This window comes from the organism of the source record quoted next, unplaced genomic scaffold, assembly GCF_019419815.1.
Source record: "Pyrus x bretschneideri cultivar Hongxiangsu unplaced genomic scaffold, Pyrus_bretschneideri_v1 Contig27, whole genome shotgun sequence".
Classification (NCBI taxonomy): Eukaryota; Viridiplantae; Streptophyta; class Magnoliopsida; order Rosales; family Rosaceae; genus Pyrus; species Pyrus x bretschneideri.
The window spans coordinates 4072456-4086213 of NW_025999579.1; the positions used below are offsets into that span (position 1 = coordinate 4072456).

Below are 13758 nucleotides of genomic sequence, written 5' to 3' on the forward strand. Positions count from 1 at the left end.
CGAAAGCCGTTTGCGAGTCCGGATTATAACGGTATAGTTACGGATGTTCGAAATTGGTTATTCAATGTTTAGTGTTTATTTGAATTAAATCCCCACTTTGTGGGGAAAGCCCAATCAGAAATGGAGGGAGGAAAGAAAAAAATAAGAAAAGGAAGTGGTTCCCGTCCACCCGCACCCACCGCGGGTCCATTTTTCAAGGCCGATTCCGGCCAACTCCGGTGGATTTTTTCGATGCCACCACCACCATCTTGAAGCTCTCATTCCCCTCTACAAAACCCCCCCCCCCCCCAAAAAACCACCTTGATTAAAGATGGTATGGGGCGGTTTGAGGCCACGAAAGTTGACAAAAATCAATGGTGCTCCGGCCACCCTTTTCGATTTTTCGGCAAATCGGAAAAGCGATGGCCGATGCCACCACTTGGGCTTTGTAGCCCATCATACCAGGAGCAAAACCCAACCAACCTTGACCCCGTTGGACCACCGTAGACGACGAATCGACGTCGGGAAGTTTTAGGCACCCGCCGACTTTGTGGGCAAAATTGACCATCTTCCGTCCACTTTTGGATTTCGTGGCAGGTATGAAAATTGCTCCACTCACTGAGATATTCATTTCTGTGAAGTTTGAGAATTTTTGGAAATAGTTGGATTTTCCGGCGAGTCGGGGCGGCCGACCGCCACCCGCGGCGGCGCGTGGCCAGTGGGCCGCCAATGCTATTTTTAGGCTATGCCAAATGTCTTGAATTCAGTTTTGTCAATTGAATGACGTAGGTTGATAGTTGGAACCTAAATTCATTACGATACGTTACTTGATAAAAATGTGAATCAATGATCCGACCGTTGGATCGTCACCAAAATTGGATACATTATAATACGTAATATTTAAAGATCATAGGAATTTATGGATTGGGAATCCGACTTATGAATCTTCTTGAATTGGATTTGTAAGTCAGTAAAATAAATGTTCAAGGCCACTTGTTTTAGGCAATTGGCGGAGATATGACCGTTGGATCGTAATGAAATTTTAATATGTTATTCTAGAAACATATTTTGGATCGTTGGGAGTTGCGGATTGGAAATCTGATATGCGGATCTTCCGGGTCAAGTTATACAGGGTTGTAAACCCTACCGTCGATCTTTAATCGACGGTTGACTTGTGGTCAATGGGTCTTAAACTATTTTAGAATGTCGTTGAGGTTGTGTTTTATGTGAATTACGTATTCTTCGGATAAGAGTTCTGAGATGTGATTTGATAATTGGTCACAGGGACCAATCATTCAGGACGCCTCGATGTGTGCGCTAGAGAATCATAGCGTGGACTCCAGGTGAGTGGATCTTTTCCTTTCTATCGTACATATTGTTGAGAGTTCTATCGACACTTTTAAATTGATTAGGTATATTACCTTCGTATAATTATTGTGAATGCTTGAAGTATCTATATGAACTACGAATGGCTTGATCCCTGTCTAGGGTACGTAGGCAGTCTAACGAGACGTTAGATGCAGCCATAAAATATTTGAGACAAAAGCCTTGCTTGGGAAATTGAGTAATGCGAAGGAAATTGGTAAAGACAAGTTTTAGTTTTATGAATTAGTTTATTAAATTAGTGTTAATTGGGTTGTCATGGATAATTATCCCTGAAAATAAGTAGTTTGTGAGTAGGGCGTTATTGATTGTACACTTCTCACTGTATTGTTTATAATTGAAAATGCTACGACATGGTTGAGTATTAGATTGCATCATGGTATATCCATATGTATATTACTTGCATATAATTATTGGGAATGCTTTCAAGTGCAAAGGTGAACTCAGGACACCCAGGTAAGTTCAGGTGAGTTTATGGTATTAGTTGAATCGATTAAGTTATAGCATGACTACAGTTGTGTGTTAGGCAACTTCGATACTGTCGTACTGGTTGCCATGAGTTCCACATATTATATTGAGATGCATTGAGAGCTCATAAACCTGCATCCCGGTGTTAGTGCTCCCGCCCGAGGCCAGGGCACAGTCCTTCACGTGATGTTCACCTCCCGCACCTTACGCTCACCTTGGATTCAAGGTAGGTGCACAGTCCTGTCGTACAGACCACTTTAGGTGGTTCCGACTCGTAGGTGACCCGCGATTATTCGCCCAGTCTTCACGTGATCGTAGCACTTGAGCGTATTTATTTACACCCAGTCCTGTCGTATAGACCACTTTAGGTGGTTCCGACTCGTGTGCAGGTATACTTATTGAGCTATTGGCTAGCCAGGATTGATGAGATATGGATAAGTCGTACAGGTCACTATAGGTGACTCCGACTTATATGCTAGCCATGATTGATGAGATATGGATAAGTTGTACATGTCATTTTAGATGACTCTGACTGATATATCACTTTGTATTGATTTAGTTCATTTGGCCTACTTTGTATTGATTTAGTTCACTTTTTATACACTATCACATTTTATGGCTTCGTCACCTTTCAGGTGTCGGCCAACACAGCTCGATTCAGGTTCTAAGTGGACTTTCTGGGTCGGGGTGTGTCAATATATATTTGACGTGACGGATTGTATATAATTGACGGAACGGATTTTATGAGTTTTGTGTAATAATATATATTTTATGAGTTTTGTGTGTAATAATCACTTCATTTTTTACAAAGGATTTCTGTACTTACGAATTCATACTAGGAATGCAGACGCAGTGTACTTGCTATATTGACGAGTTTATCATTCTTTACTCGGTTTAGATAAATCAATTACAACTCGTTAGATTAAATTATCATCAGTACAAAGTTTCATTAAAAATGAGGAAAACTAATAAAAAAATGGTTTGAAAATTTTGAGTTTTAATTAAAATAACAAAAAGATGTTGTAAGTGAATAGTACAATGAATGACTTTTTAAAGTAAAAATGTCATTTTCGTTAAAAAAGAACATTACCGAGAGTGTTTCATTAAAACTTTCTGAAAATGCATGAAGACAATAAATAATTAACGGAGAAGAATCAAGAAATATTCCTAGAGAGACAAATTAGATTCTAAAAACAAACCTTCTATAGAAAGTGAATATAATGTAAACAAGACACGTTTATACAATGTACTATTTTTCAATCCAATGATTTTGTTGTTGAAAGGGAAGTGACTTTCAACTTTCAAGCAACAAAAAGGAAAGCAACTTCTTACATCATCAAAAGATCAATTATTTACATGTGGGGATAGCAATTCAAACCCATCCAACAGCTATTTTCCGGGAGGGGACCTTTAGTAGGGTTCCCCTAAAACCCTAAAATAAGACTGGGGACAAAAAATTGACAATGTATCAGACCAGCGAAATCTATACCCCAGTTAATGTACACACGGGGGAAATTGCTTCAGTGGGAGAAGGCTGCAAAGTTTGGGTTGTATTTGGTGCCTGACCATTTGGACGATGTCTTCACCTGTCCATCTGCTACAAGAAAATAACAACCAAAGTTAAACAAACAATTGACAAACTCGAGTCAAATAAAAAATATCAGGTTTTTGTGAAGGTGTTACCTTGATTTCCAGTGGTTGTCTGCGTACGTGAGGAGTAAGATTCTCTCCCCTTCTAATCTCTATTCCCTTTCCTCTTCTCTTATTTAAACGGTTACGATTAAACCACATTAACATCTTATATTGATTTTTTATAGAAAAATTAAGACAAAAAAAAAAAAAAAAAAAGTCTGAGAGGAGTTGACAGAATGGGAGGGGATTCAGAGAAGAGAGAATCATATTCCTATACATGAAGGTGGGGCCTTCAATCTGCAAACAGACAATATCAAACACGAAAAACATTGAAACTTGACAATTGGCCATGGACTGCCTGAAACTATAATCCTTGTTTGCATCATGGAGCATGTCACACGTCTAGTTGTAATGCCGCTAAATATTCGACTAAAACCCATATCTCTGTCGAAACCCAGAACCAACCAAACAAGATACTTTTGATGTTTACTTATATGTTAGAATTGGAATTTGGAATCATCTTGTTCTTAATTTTTGAGTTTTCTGTGTTTATTGAAAATGAGTAGGAGAATCATTTCACCTCTTAACTTTTTGAAAAAGAGTGAGTTTCATCTTGGAAGAGAACCTAATTGATCTTCTTTCTTTAGTACTTCATCATTTTCTTCGGCACCTTCCCCATTTATGTTAAGTAAACATGTTCTTCAAGTATTCACGAAAATATATAATACGTATCAAAGTTGCACCAATTTCGAATAAGTAGAATATTTTTGTTTAGAACTAGTTAGCTAGCAAGGTCTTTTGCATTCATGATGCACCTTGTGCTGTGACTTGTGAGTCGTGGCTAGTTGATAGGGGAGGAAAGTACAGAGATTTGATTACAAACCCTACTCTCTTTCCATATATACATAGTCGTTGCAGCTTTGGGAGGCGTGAAAGGCATGCAGGTGCCTGATATCTCTGCATTTCGTTAATCATTTGTAGCGTGTGCCGATTAATCCTATTTTACAACATACTGCAGATTATGGCAGCGTTTTTCAATCGGTTTTTTGCAATAGAGCTTTTTCTGCATTGAGATTCCCCAGACGATGACTTAAGAGGCGCACGAGTTATATTATATATAGCAACAATATCACTTCTTTATGACCAAGGATTTTCGTACTTACGAATTCGTATCGTTCTCAACTAGGGTTTAACTACATCATTAAAAATCATTAGATTGAGTTATCATAAGTATACAGTTTCATTAAAGATACACCAAAGGCGATATATCGTTCTCTTTAGGAATCAAGAAATATTCCTACATACAGACAAGTTAGATTTTAAAATAAGGAAAGAGATCCTCTTAGGATCGCTTCCACCAAGTTCACCAAGTTTACCTATCCGGATCATTGAAATTTGATCTAACAACTACAAACAAGGGACCCGTTTAAAAGTTTTAATAACTTTAACCATTCGATCAAATTTCACTTGTCCAAATGGGTGAACTTGATGAATTTGATGAAAGAGACCCGGAGAGAATCATTTTCCCTAAAATAAAACCTTATTTAGAAAGCAAATACAATGTATACAAGACACGTTTCTAAAATGTAGTATTTCAATCCAATAATTTTGATGTTGAAAGGGTAGTGACTTTCAAGTAGACGGAAGGAAAGCAACTTTTTCCATCCTTCAAAAGATCAATTATTTAAATGTTGTCGGGGAAACAATTCAAACCCATCCAACAGGTATTTTCCAAGAGGGGAGCTGTAGTTGGGTTTCCTTGAAACCCTAAATAGATTGAGGACAAATATTTGACGAGGTCAAAGGCTGAAAGGCAAGCCCAGAATGAGGATACTCTCCGGTTTCTATTTGTGAGGATCTCAAGAATCTTTCAAATACATTCGTTTATTATATATCATGTAGTAAAAAATTATTGTAAATTTTTTATTTAAAATTAACTATAAACAGTATTTGATAAAAACTGACCGTATGATGTACGATGAACGAATGTGATTAGAGAATTCTCGAGATCCTCACAATGATTATTAAAAAAGGATCCTCATTCCACTTGCCCATATCATCTTCTACCCTTTTTCTTTTGGACAAGGATTGTCTGCCCTTTTACTTTCGATACTCTCCTGTGCCCTCCTATTTTGTGTGTCACGGTTAACCCACGTCAACCGTGGCTTATTATCTCTATAAAAAAAAATGAATATTATTCATTTTTTCTATAAAAAAAAACATAAAATGTTAACGTACCTTAACCGTGATCACACAAAGGAAACGAGAGAAGTACACAAGACTTGCATTTTAGCTTCCTCAGATCAACAGTAAGTTTGTAAACGAACAAAAATTCTGAGTCACTTGGCATGGGAATATATAAGCCACCACAAAGCTCGCTGCTGGGAAGATTTTTACATGCATTCGGAGATATATTTTCACTCTTATAAGTTATCACACTCATTACATGATTTGCCTAGTTGCTTAAGATATTGTTGCATCTAACTGGAGACATCACGCTTATGACTTTATAGTACTTATCACATGACCAATATGTCGTGTACATGTTGCATTGTTGTTATAATGCAGTTCTAATTTTAATTTTTTTAAATACGAATATGACTATACTTCAACTTTAAAGTTATAAATATATATAGTTATTGATATATCGTCAACAATGCAATTAACCTTAACGTTATATATTTGTATATATTTATTGGTCAAGCTTAAAATGGAAGCACTTAATCAAACAACAGGACTAAAGTAATGCGTATAGCTTTATGTATAAGTCTCTGGAAAAAGACCGCATACCAAAACGTGAACAGTGATTGTAACAGAACCTTATGCCACTGGCAACTTCTGCTGGACTCTGACTCTCTGTGACTAACATTTATTTTTGTCGACTTGTCCTTATGTGAGTGACTGTGTCTTTTTTTTTTAAAATTAAATTTGCAAAATTTATGATACGTTATCAACAAAAAGTTTACTACATTAATTAATACTTAAATAATAATTTAATTATTAACAATTATGTTATATGACTATAAAATTTAATTTAAATAGACAGACTTCTTGGCAATACTCATTTTAATTACATTTCGTTGATGGAATCTTCAGATCATCAAACATTTTCATTGTAATTGGTATTTATAACTATTTAACAAAATATAATTTAGATTACCGAATTAGTGTAAATACAGAATTAAGATATAAATATAATAACAAAGTTTACAAATTATCAAATTGAAAAGGGTAGTAATCATCCTGAGTAGGGTCCGATAAATAAGGGCTCATATGGATTAAGGTCATCATTGTGAAACCAAAATGAGTAGTCATTACTCATCATCGTCGACTCCGACATGCCACTAAAACCAACCTCACTTTTAGAGCCAATATGGTCCTGGATGTTCATCATCTCCTCATCAAATCCATTAATGGCAACTGCAGCTTCATGATCACCAGAAATATTGGAATTGGAATCGGAATTGGGAAGTGGTTGCAACTCGGAGTTTGACTCTGATGAGGGTGTGCAGAAATTATTTTTTGCTCGTTTTGAGTCGGAATAAGTCTTGGCTTTTGTCTTTCCTCTTTTTGAATTGACACCGAGCTTCTTGCTCAAATGACTATTCCAATGGTTCTTCACTTGATTGTCAGTTCTCCCAGGAACACGGCCAGCAATCAAAGACCACCTAATTAGACAAGAAATAATCATCCAAGATCGAATATCAACTTGGAAACTATATACAAATAAAATTGGAGGAACACTAAGCAGATAATAAAGAGACATTAAACTGTGATTTATATACGACTTATTGTTTGTATAGTATTTTCGGTTCAATTCTCAAGTAAAGTTTTTTCTTTTTGGTTTTTTGTGGGTTAATTGGCATACTTGCAAAGAAATATATGCATGCACACATCAAGTGTGCAACTGTAGTTGTCCAGTATTAATTATGATGTACTAGCTACACTACAGAAAATAATGGTGAAAAATTAATTGCAGTGGACACTTCCCAGTATTATTTGTTGGGACCTGGGATCCACAAGGTATAGTTTGGTACGGAGACGGGACGGGAAAGAACGGAATGAGACGAGATGGGACAAGACGGAACGGAACAGTATGGAATGGAACCTTATGTTTGGTACGTACAGGATGGAACGGGACAATTGTTCTGTTCTGTGTTTGGTAAGCGCATGACGGCACAGAACAAAAAATTAAATGACTAACTTATCCATATTCTGCCTGATGTTTGGCACAATGTTTATACGTAGAAGAGAACGGGACAGTTTTCCACAAATCTAATTAAATATTTTCATGTAGATTTAAAATATTTAATAATAAAAAATAATTTTTATTTTTATATAATTAAAACTTAAAAAAGAAAAAGATTCCCTACCCCTTCTTCTTCCCCATTCAAATTTAAAACTTAAATATTTCAATCTTGATTTTGTTCTCTAGCAAACCCCCATCAAAACAAAAGTTTCCCAAAATCTCTATCTCACTAAAGTTTTCAAACCCAACAGCAAATAAGCAAAGATTTTTTGTCCTACAGGTTGAGATTTTGTTTTCTGGATTGCAAGATTTTTTATTCATTCCCCAGAAAGAAATAAAAAAACCATATATACTAAGAACCCAACTGCAATTCATAGTTGATAAATCTGGGTTCAAAGCCAAAGTCTTCGTCGAGTACATTGCCGTTGTCGGTCACTGGCAGCAATCGACTCTCCGGAAACTCGTTGCTCGAACTGAACTCGGGAGTACCCATCCTGAGAGTGAGAAAGATGAAGCAGGGTTTGGGAGAGAGGAGAAGCAGGGTTTGGGAGGCAAAAACTGTTGTGACGAGGCGGCCGGAGTGGGAAGCCTAGTGGGCGGCGGAGGGAGCGTTGAGGTCGAGGAAGATGCAGCTGGGTCTGTGGTGGAGGAGGTTACAGGAGAGAGGGAGGGTAGAAGAGAGGGAGGCTACGGGAGAGAGGGAGGGTAGACAGTGGAATTAATGAAAAAGAGTAGTGGTATTGTTGTCCAAAAAAATTATAATTTTGTGTTCCACGGACGTGGAACAAGTCTGGAAGGGGGTAAGGTGAAATGAAAAAGTAACAAATTTGATTTCGCGGACAGCGCGTTCTTCTATTTTTAGCTCACCAAACGGTACCCAATGGAACGCCAAGAAAGGTGGAATATTCAACACAGTGATTACTCAATAAACATTCAACAGTTATAGTAGAACTTTTGCAGGAAAATTGAAGACCGAAAGAAGCAAGTTAATCATACAGAAATCATAGATTCTCACCAACCTTTCATATATGTAAAGTTGACATGCTTAATTACTACGTATTAATTGTTTCTGCTTGAACTACAATTACAAGTTTCTGCCTCCATCTACCGGTAGACACAAGTGTCTACCCGTTTATTTTGAAAAATTTCCGAGATTAATTTGTTTCCTAAATTATTTTGAAGGAAGAGCTAGGTTATGGACGAACCTGTTGCCAACGAGGTTATGGAGTCGAATGATGAGATCATCTTCTTCCTCCGAGAAGTCACTTCTCTTCACGCTGGGACTTAGATAATTCATCCACCTTAATCTGCAACTTTTGCCGCTCCTCTTCAATCCTAATGCAAAGTTAAACATGCATTAATATACATGTATGTGTTATGAACTTAATTACCCAAATGATTATATATTATGTGGTAATTAATTACCTATGACTTTATTGACACGATTCCACTTGCCTTTGCCATGCACCCCGATGTAATCCGTCAGAATTCTGTCCTCCTCCACTGTCCAAAGACCTTTCTTATAATCATTCCCACCGTCCATTTTCGCAGCCCTTGCAAAGCAGGAAAGCGAGAGAGAGAGAGAGAGAGAGAGAGAGAGAGAGAGAGAGAATTTTTGTTAGAAGTCTAATGAATGTGGTGGCTTATCTGACGGATATGTATAGTGCTTGTGCACGTATATATATACACTAGTATCTATGCACGCACTAATGCACGTGTATATATATACATTAGCATCTATGCACGCACTTAATATTTTTGCATTACGGGCGCTACGCGCTCCAAAATATGTTGTTTTAGATATTCTTATATTTTTTAAGTGATTATTTTATAAATTATAGAGGTGTGTCTATCACAACAATTTCTTATTATTTTCAATCATCTAACTTGGTATTTTTTGCACCAACCCATTGTACATGAAAAATGAAATTTATGAATGCACACTAACCATTCCACTTTTTTTTTGCTCGCTGATTATTATGGTGTCATTTTTTTTTTTTTTTTTTTTTTGTTTGGCTGATAGGATTTGGTTTCACGAACTAAATTATGCTTGGTCATTATTATCACTTTGGTAATTACTGATTAACAAAAAAAATTTGGTGCTATAGTCTAGTTAGAATTCTCTTATATCCATCAGTATCGTTTTACTTTTACCCCTATATATTGTACAGGAAGAAAATCAAGAGTTAGGTTCCTTAGGCCATCTCCAACCAAGGGCTGGCCAAATGGCTCGTTTTAGCCCTCTGGCCCTCCAAGAAATTAACATTTTAATGAACAGTACATGGCCATATTTGCCTCTGTCTCCAATCGAGGGCCAAAGGGCCATAGGGCTCGTTTTAGCCCTGTCACAAAAAACATTCTCCAACCGAGGGCCAAACATAATTTATTATTTAAAAACTACAACTTAAATTCAAATCCAATAGCTAAGTGATGTCAGCTAGCCGTTGATGTTGACATTATATTGATGTCAGCTAGCCGTTGGATTTGAATTCTTCTTTTGCTATAAATAGGGTGGATATTGGGCTATAATTCACACGACTTTGAATTCAATCTATTTCAATTCAATCTTTTTCAATTCAAATTTGCAATAAATTCCAACATTGGATCCTCTTCGGATTCCAACTGGGGGTCCTCATCCAATTCCAAATTGGAAGCAAAATGGGCACAAATGAGACGAGAAGATGATGAGTCTGAAATAAAATGAAACAAATTTTGTGAAATAGAAGTTATAGGAAAAAAATAGAATTTAAAATAAAATGAAACAAATTTTGTGAAATAGAAGTTATAGGAAAAATTTTGTAAATAAAAAAAAAAAATCAAATGCAACGGCTAGCTAACATCAGCTAGCCGTTGCATTTGAATTTTAGCTTAAGGATTCCTGTCGGCTATAACCAATAGGAATAATAATTTTTCTGGCCAGCTTTCCAACCCTTTCAGATTCTGTGGGGCTTTTTCAGATTCCACGAGCCCTCTGGCATAATCTTCGGTTGGAGATGGTTTTCGGGCTATTTCCGGCCCTTTGGACCCTTCAGTTGGAAATGGCCTTAAAATCAAGAGTTGGGTTCCTTAGTCAATAAGGGATTAAAAATTGCGGATTTCATTTTTGTTTACTAGGATAATGGTGTTATCATTATGCATGCCATATTGTCATATTGCCACGTTCGTTGAAGAATTTAGCAGCATATATTCCTTCCAATTTGTACATATGTGAGTAATCTCTCATACAATTTTTACTATTTTTCCTTTAAAACAACAACAAAGATAAAATGGGAAAACATAAACTATTAAAAAAAATCTGAAAATATGACATGTAATTTCATTTCTAAATACATGCTGATAACATTTAACGTCCTTAAATCAAAATTTTCAGATTCATAAGTTTTCAATAAAAGTTATAGGCTAACTAGGGATGAACTCCTAATATATGAAGCAAAGCAAAATATGGACAACATGTGCATATGTAAACATAGCGTCTACGTGTGAAATCAAAGTCATGCTGACATCCATTTACTTGGACTTAATGGTTTAGATTTTCATGGTTAATCTACAAGGACATCCCGGGCCGGGATGTGACAATGAGGATAAAATAAGAAGTCTAACTATAATGCACAATCCCAAATATAAAGGTTGTAAGCAATTTAACCTAAATACCATTAACCTTGACAATTTTCTCATGTCAATACTTTTACTCCAATTACTTTTAGAATACTAAAAGATAAATAATTTGTCAAGTTTGAGGTAACAAATTGTAATCATGTTTACAAAATTAAATAGTAAGAAATGTTACCTTAATCTTGTACTTCAACCTTTGTACTTTGAGACGGGTGTAATGCTTGTAAAACTGACAAAAAATGCAATTTTATTTCTATTTTAAAGAAAAAATTAAATTAAATTCATCTATACAAAAGGAAACATAGAAATTTTCAAGCACAAAAAAGCAAAATACTTCTCATTATAATGAATTTTAAACAAAGTAGCAAAACATGTGAAAAAAAACAATTCATACGCAAATAAAATGAACTATTTACCTTTTTTTTTTTAACAAATTTTATTTTATTAGTCCCCTCTCTCGGTTCAATCACAAAATAGAAACTTAAAATTCCTTTTCTAGGTCAGTGGTTAATTTACCTATTTATTTTGCTACTTTCATTATAATAAGGTATCTTTAATTTTATTTGCTTATGAATTGTTTTTTTTTCCACAGGTTTTGCTACTTTGTTTAAAATTCATTATAATGAGAAGTGCTTTGCTTTTCTCTGCTTGAAAATTTCTATTTTTTCTTCTATATAGATGAATTTTATTTTATTTTTTTATTATAATTTGATAGAATTAATTTGTGGAATGATATAGAGAATACCATTAAAAATAAATAGGTAAGAAATGGTGTTGTACCTAATTTGTTGGACTTTATTCCAAATTCGAATGATGTGAGGAGTTGTTGAAGGTTTTAATTCTTCTACAGCCTTTTTCATGCGCCACCTATATATTGAAGATATATATAATGTTAGAATTTCTTGTAACAAATTTAATAAAGAATTTAGAATACATACTGCTCGTGCTTCTTCTTTTTCCACTCTTTGAGAATCAGTTGGCTTAGATCAGTAGTTTTTACTATGAAAGATATCTCCTAATCAGATGTAAAATAGAGACACGTCTGTTTGAGATCTTAGCAATAGGTAGTTCCTTCTTCATTTTTTGTGGGTATTCTTGTAAATATCCTGAGAATGAAAATAAATAATTTTTTTAATTACCATAGCACACGAATAGCACATTAAGATAATCAAAATTGAAACTCATAATCTAACCAAATTCAAAATATTAAAAAATTACTTCAATTTCCTCTAAATTTCCTCTTTTTTTACTTCCAAAGTTACCCAAAAAACTTCACAGTAAAAAACGGAAAATCAAAGACCCAAATTTTAAGTCCGCAAATTGATAAAATCTTATTGATACGACAAAACCCCCACCAAATGCTAGAAAACGAAGACTTGGGTCACCATCTTGAGTACAAAGTAGGGAATTTTCGAGACTACAAATGGTGAAATCGGCATTTTATTGCCATGAAAAAAAACCCAAAAAATTATGGCTGCAGACGACAGTGGAGTAACAGTGAAGAAAAATTTCGGAGAGAGAAGGACCGAAATTTAAAAAACGCACAATGAAGATTTCAAAGGAAGAAGTTAAAAAAAAAACTAAAATTGACTTAGAAATACTAAATACAAACTCATATATACATCCTCAAAGCTGCAACAGAGTGCATCAAATTCATCACCTAAAAGAAGATAAACTGTAAAAAAAAACCTAGAAACTGAAAAGGCAAATTTAGATTGAGATTTACCCAAATTTACTCAAACCTTTGAACTTTGGAGTGTAATAGAATCGTCTTGACCCTATAACAAAAAGGATAGAGAAAGAATAAGAAAATTGAAATAAAAAGCACCAAGATTTCACAGAAGATGGATATGAATGGTTGGCAAAAGCCTTTTGAGTCAAGAATCTCACCAAATTAATTCAAATAGCATTGCATGCAAAGAAGGCATAGCAAAAAAATGGGGAGTATAAGATTCGGCCACATAATCGGAGGAGATGGGGGGTACATATAATAATATTGTAACCAAAACGGAAAAAATGGGAATGTACGTGGGAACGAAGAAGTTACTGCTTGGTAGTGGGAGAACTTCATCATTTTTTAAAAACTGACGACAACCTCTAACTTTTTTCTCCCACAAACTAATGACCTTCACCTGTATTTAGATCCCTTAAAGCCTTTAGATTTAATCCAACTATTGTCAAAGAAAACTGAATAGTTATTGGATTGCATACTCGTGAGTATTGTAGATAAGTTTATAGTTGTTGATGTATAATGACTGCTTTTTAAAAGTGTAGTTATTTGTATTGTAAAAAGTTGTTATGCAATAATGTATAATGACTATTTTTTGCTACATGCTTAAGCGTGCGACATTTTGGCTTTTTTTATTTTATTATTTATTCTTTTTGTCTGATAAAATATTATTTATAATCTTATTATTTTGTTTTAAAAATTTTAC

General features: G+C 35.1%; 1 protein-coding gene across 1 annotated transcript; it reads right to left on the reverse strand.

The window, feature by feature from the left end:
* Positions 1–6597: 6597 nt before the first annotated feature.
* Positions 6598–9339, reverse strand: LOC103953031 (transcription factor WER-like). The gene is made up of 3 exons (XM_009364753.3): positions 9137–9339; positions 8917–9046; positions 6598–7130 (listed from the first exon to the last, which is right to left on the reverse strand). Exons 1-3 carry the CDS (start codon positions 9252–9254, stop codon positions 6701–6703), a joined length of 678 nt encoding a protein of 225 aa, XP_009363028.2. The 5' UTR covers positions 9255–9339; the 3' UTR covers positions 6598–6700.
* Between the last annotated feature and the right edge of the window lie 4419 nt (positions 9340–13758).

Coding starts and splice junctions, on each gene's coding strand:
- LOC103953031 (XM_009364753.3), bottom strand. CDS start 9,254: ATGGACGGTGGGAATGATTATAAGAAAGGTCTTTGGACAGTGGAGGAG. Junction 9,047..9,136: donor TCGTGTCAATAAAGTCATAG/GTAATTAATTAC, acceptor ACTTTGCATTAG/GATTGAAGAGGAGCGGCAAA. Junction 7,131..8,916: donor CATAACCTCGTTGGCAACAG/GTTCGTCCATAA, acceptor TTGTCTAATTAG/GTGGTCTTTGATTGCTGGCC.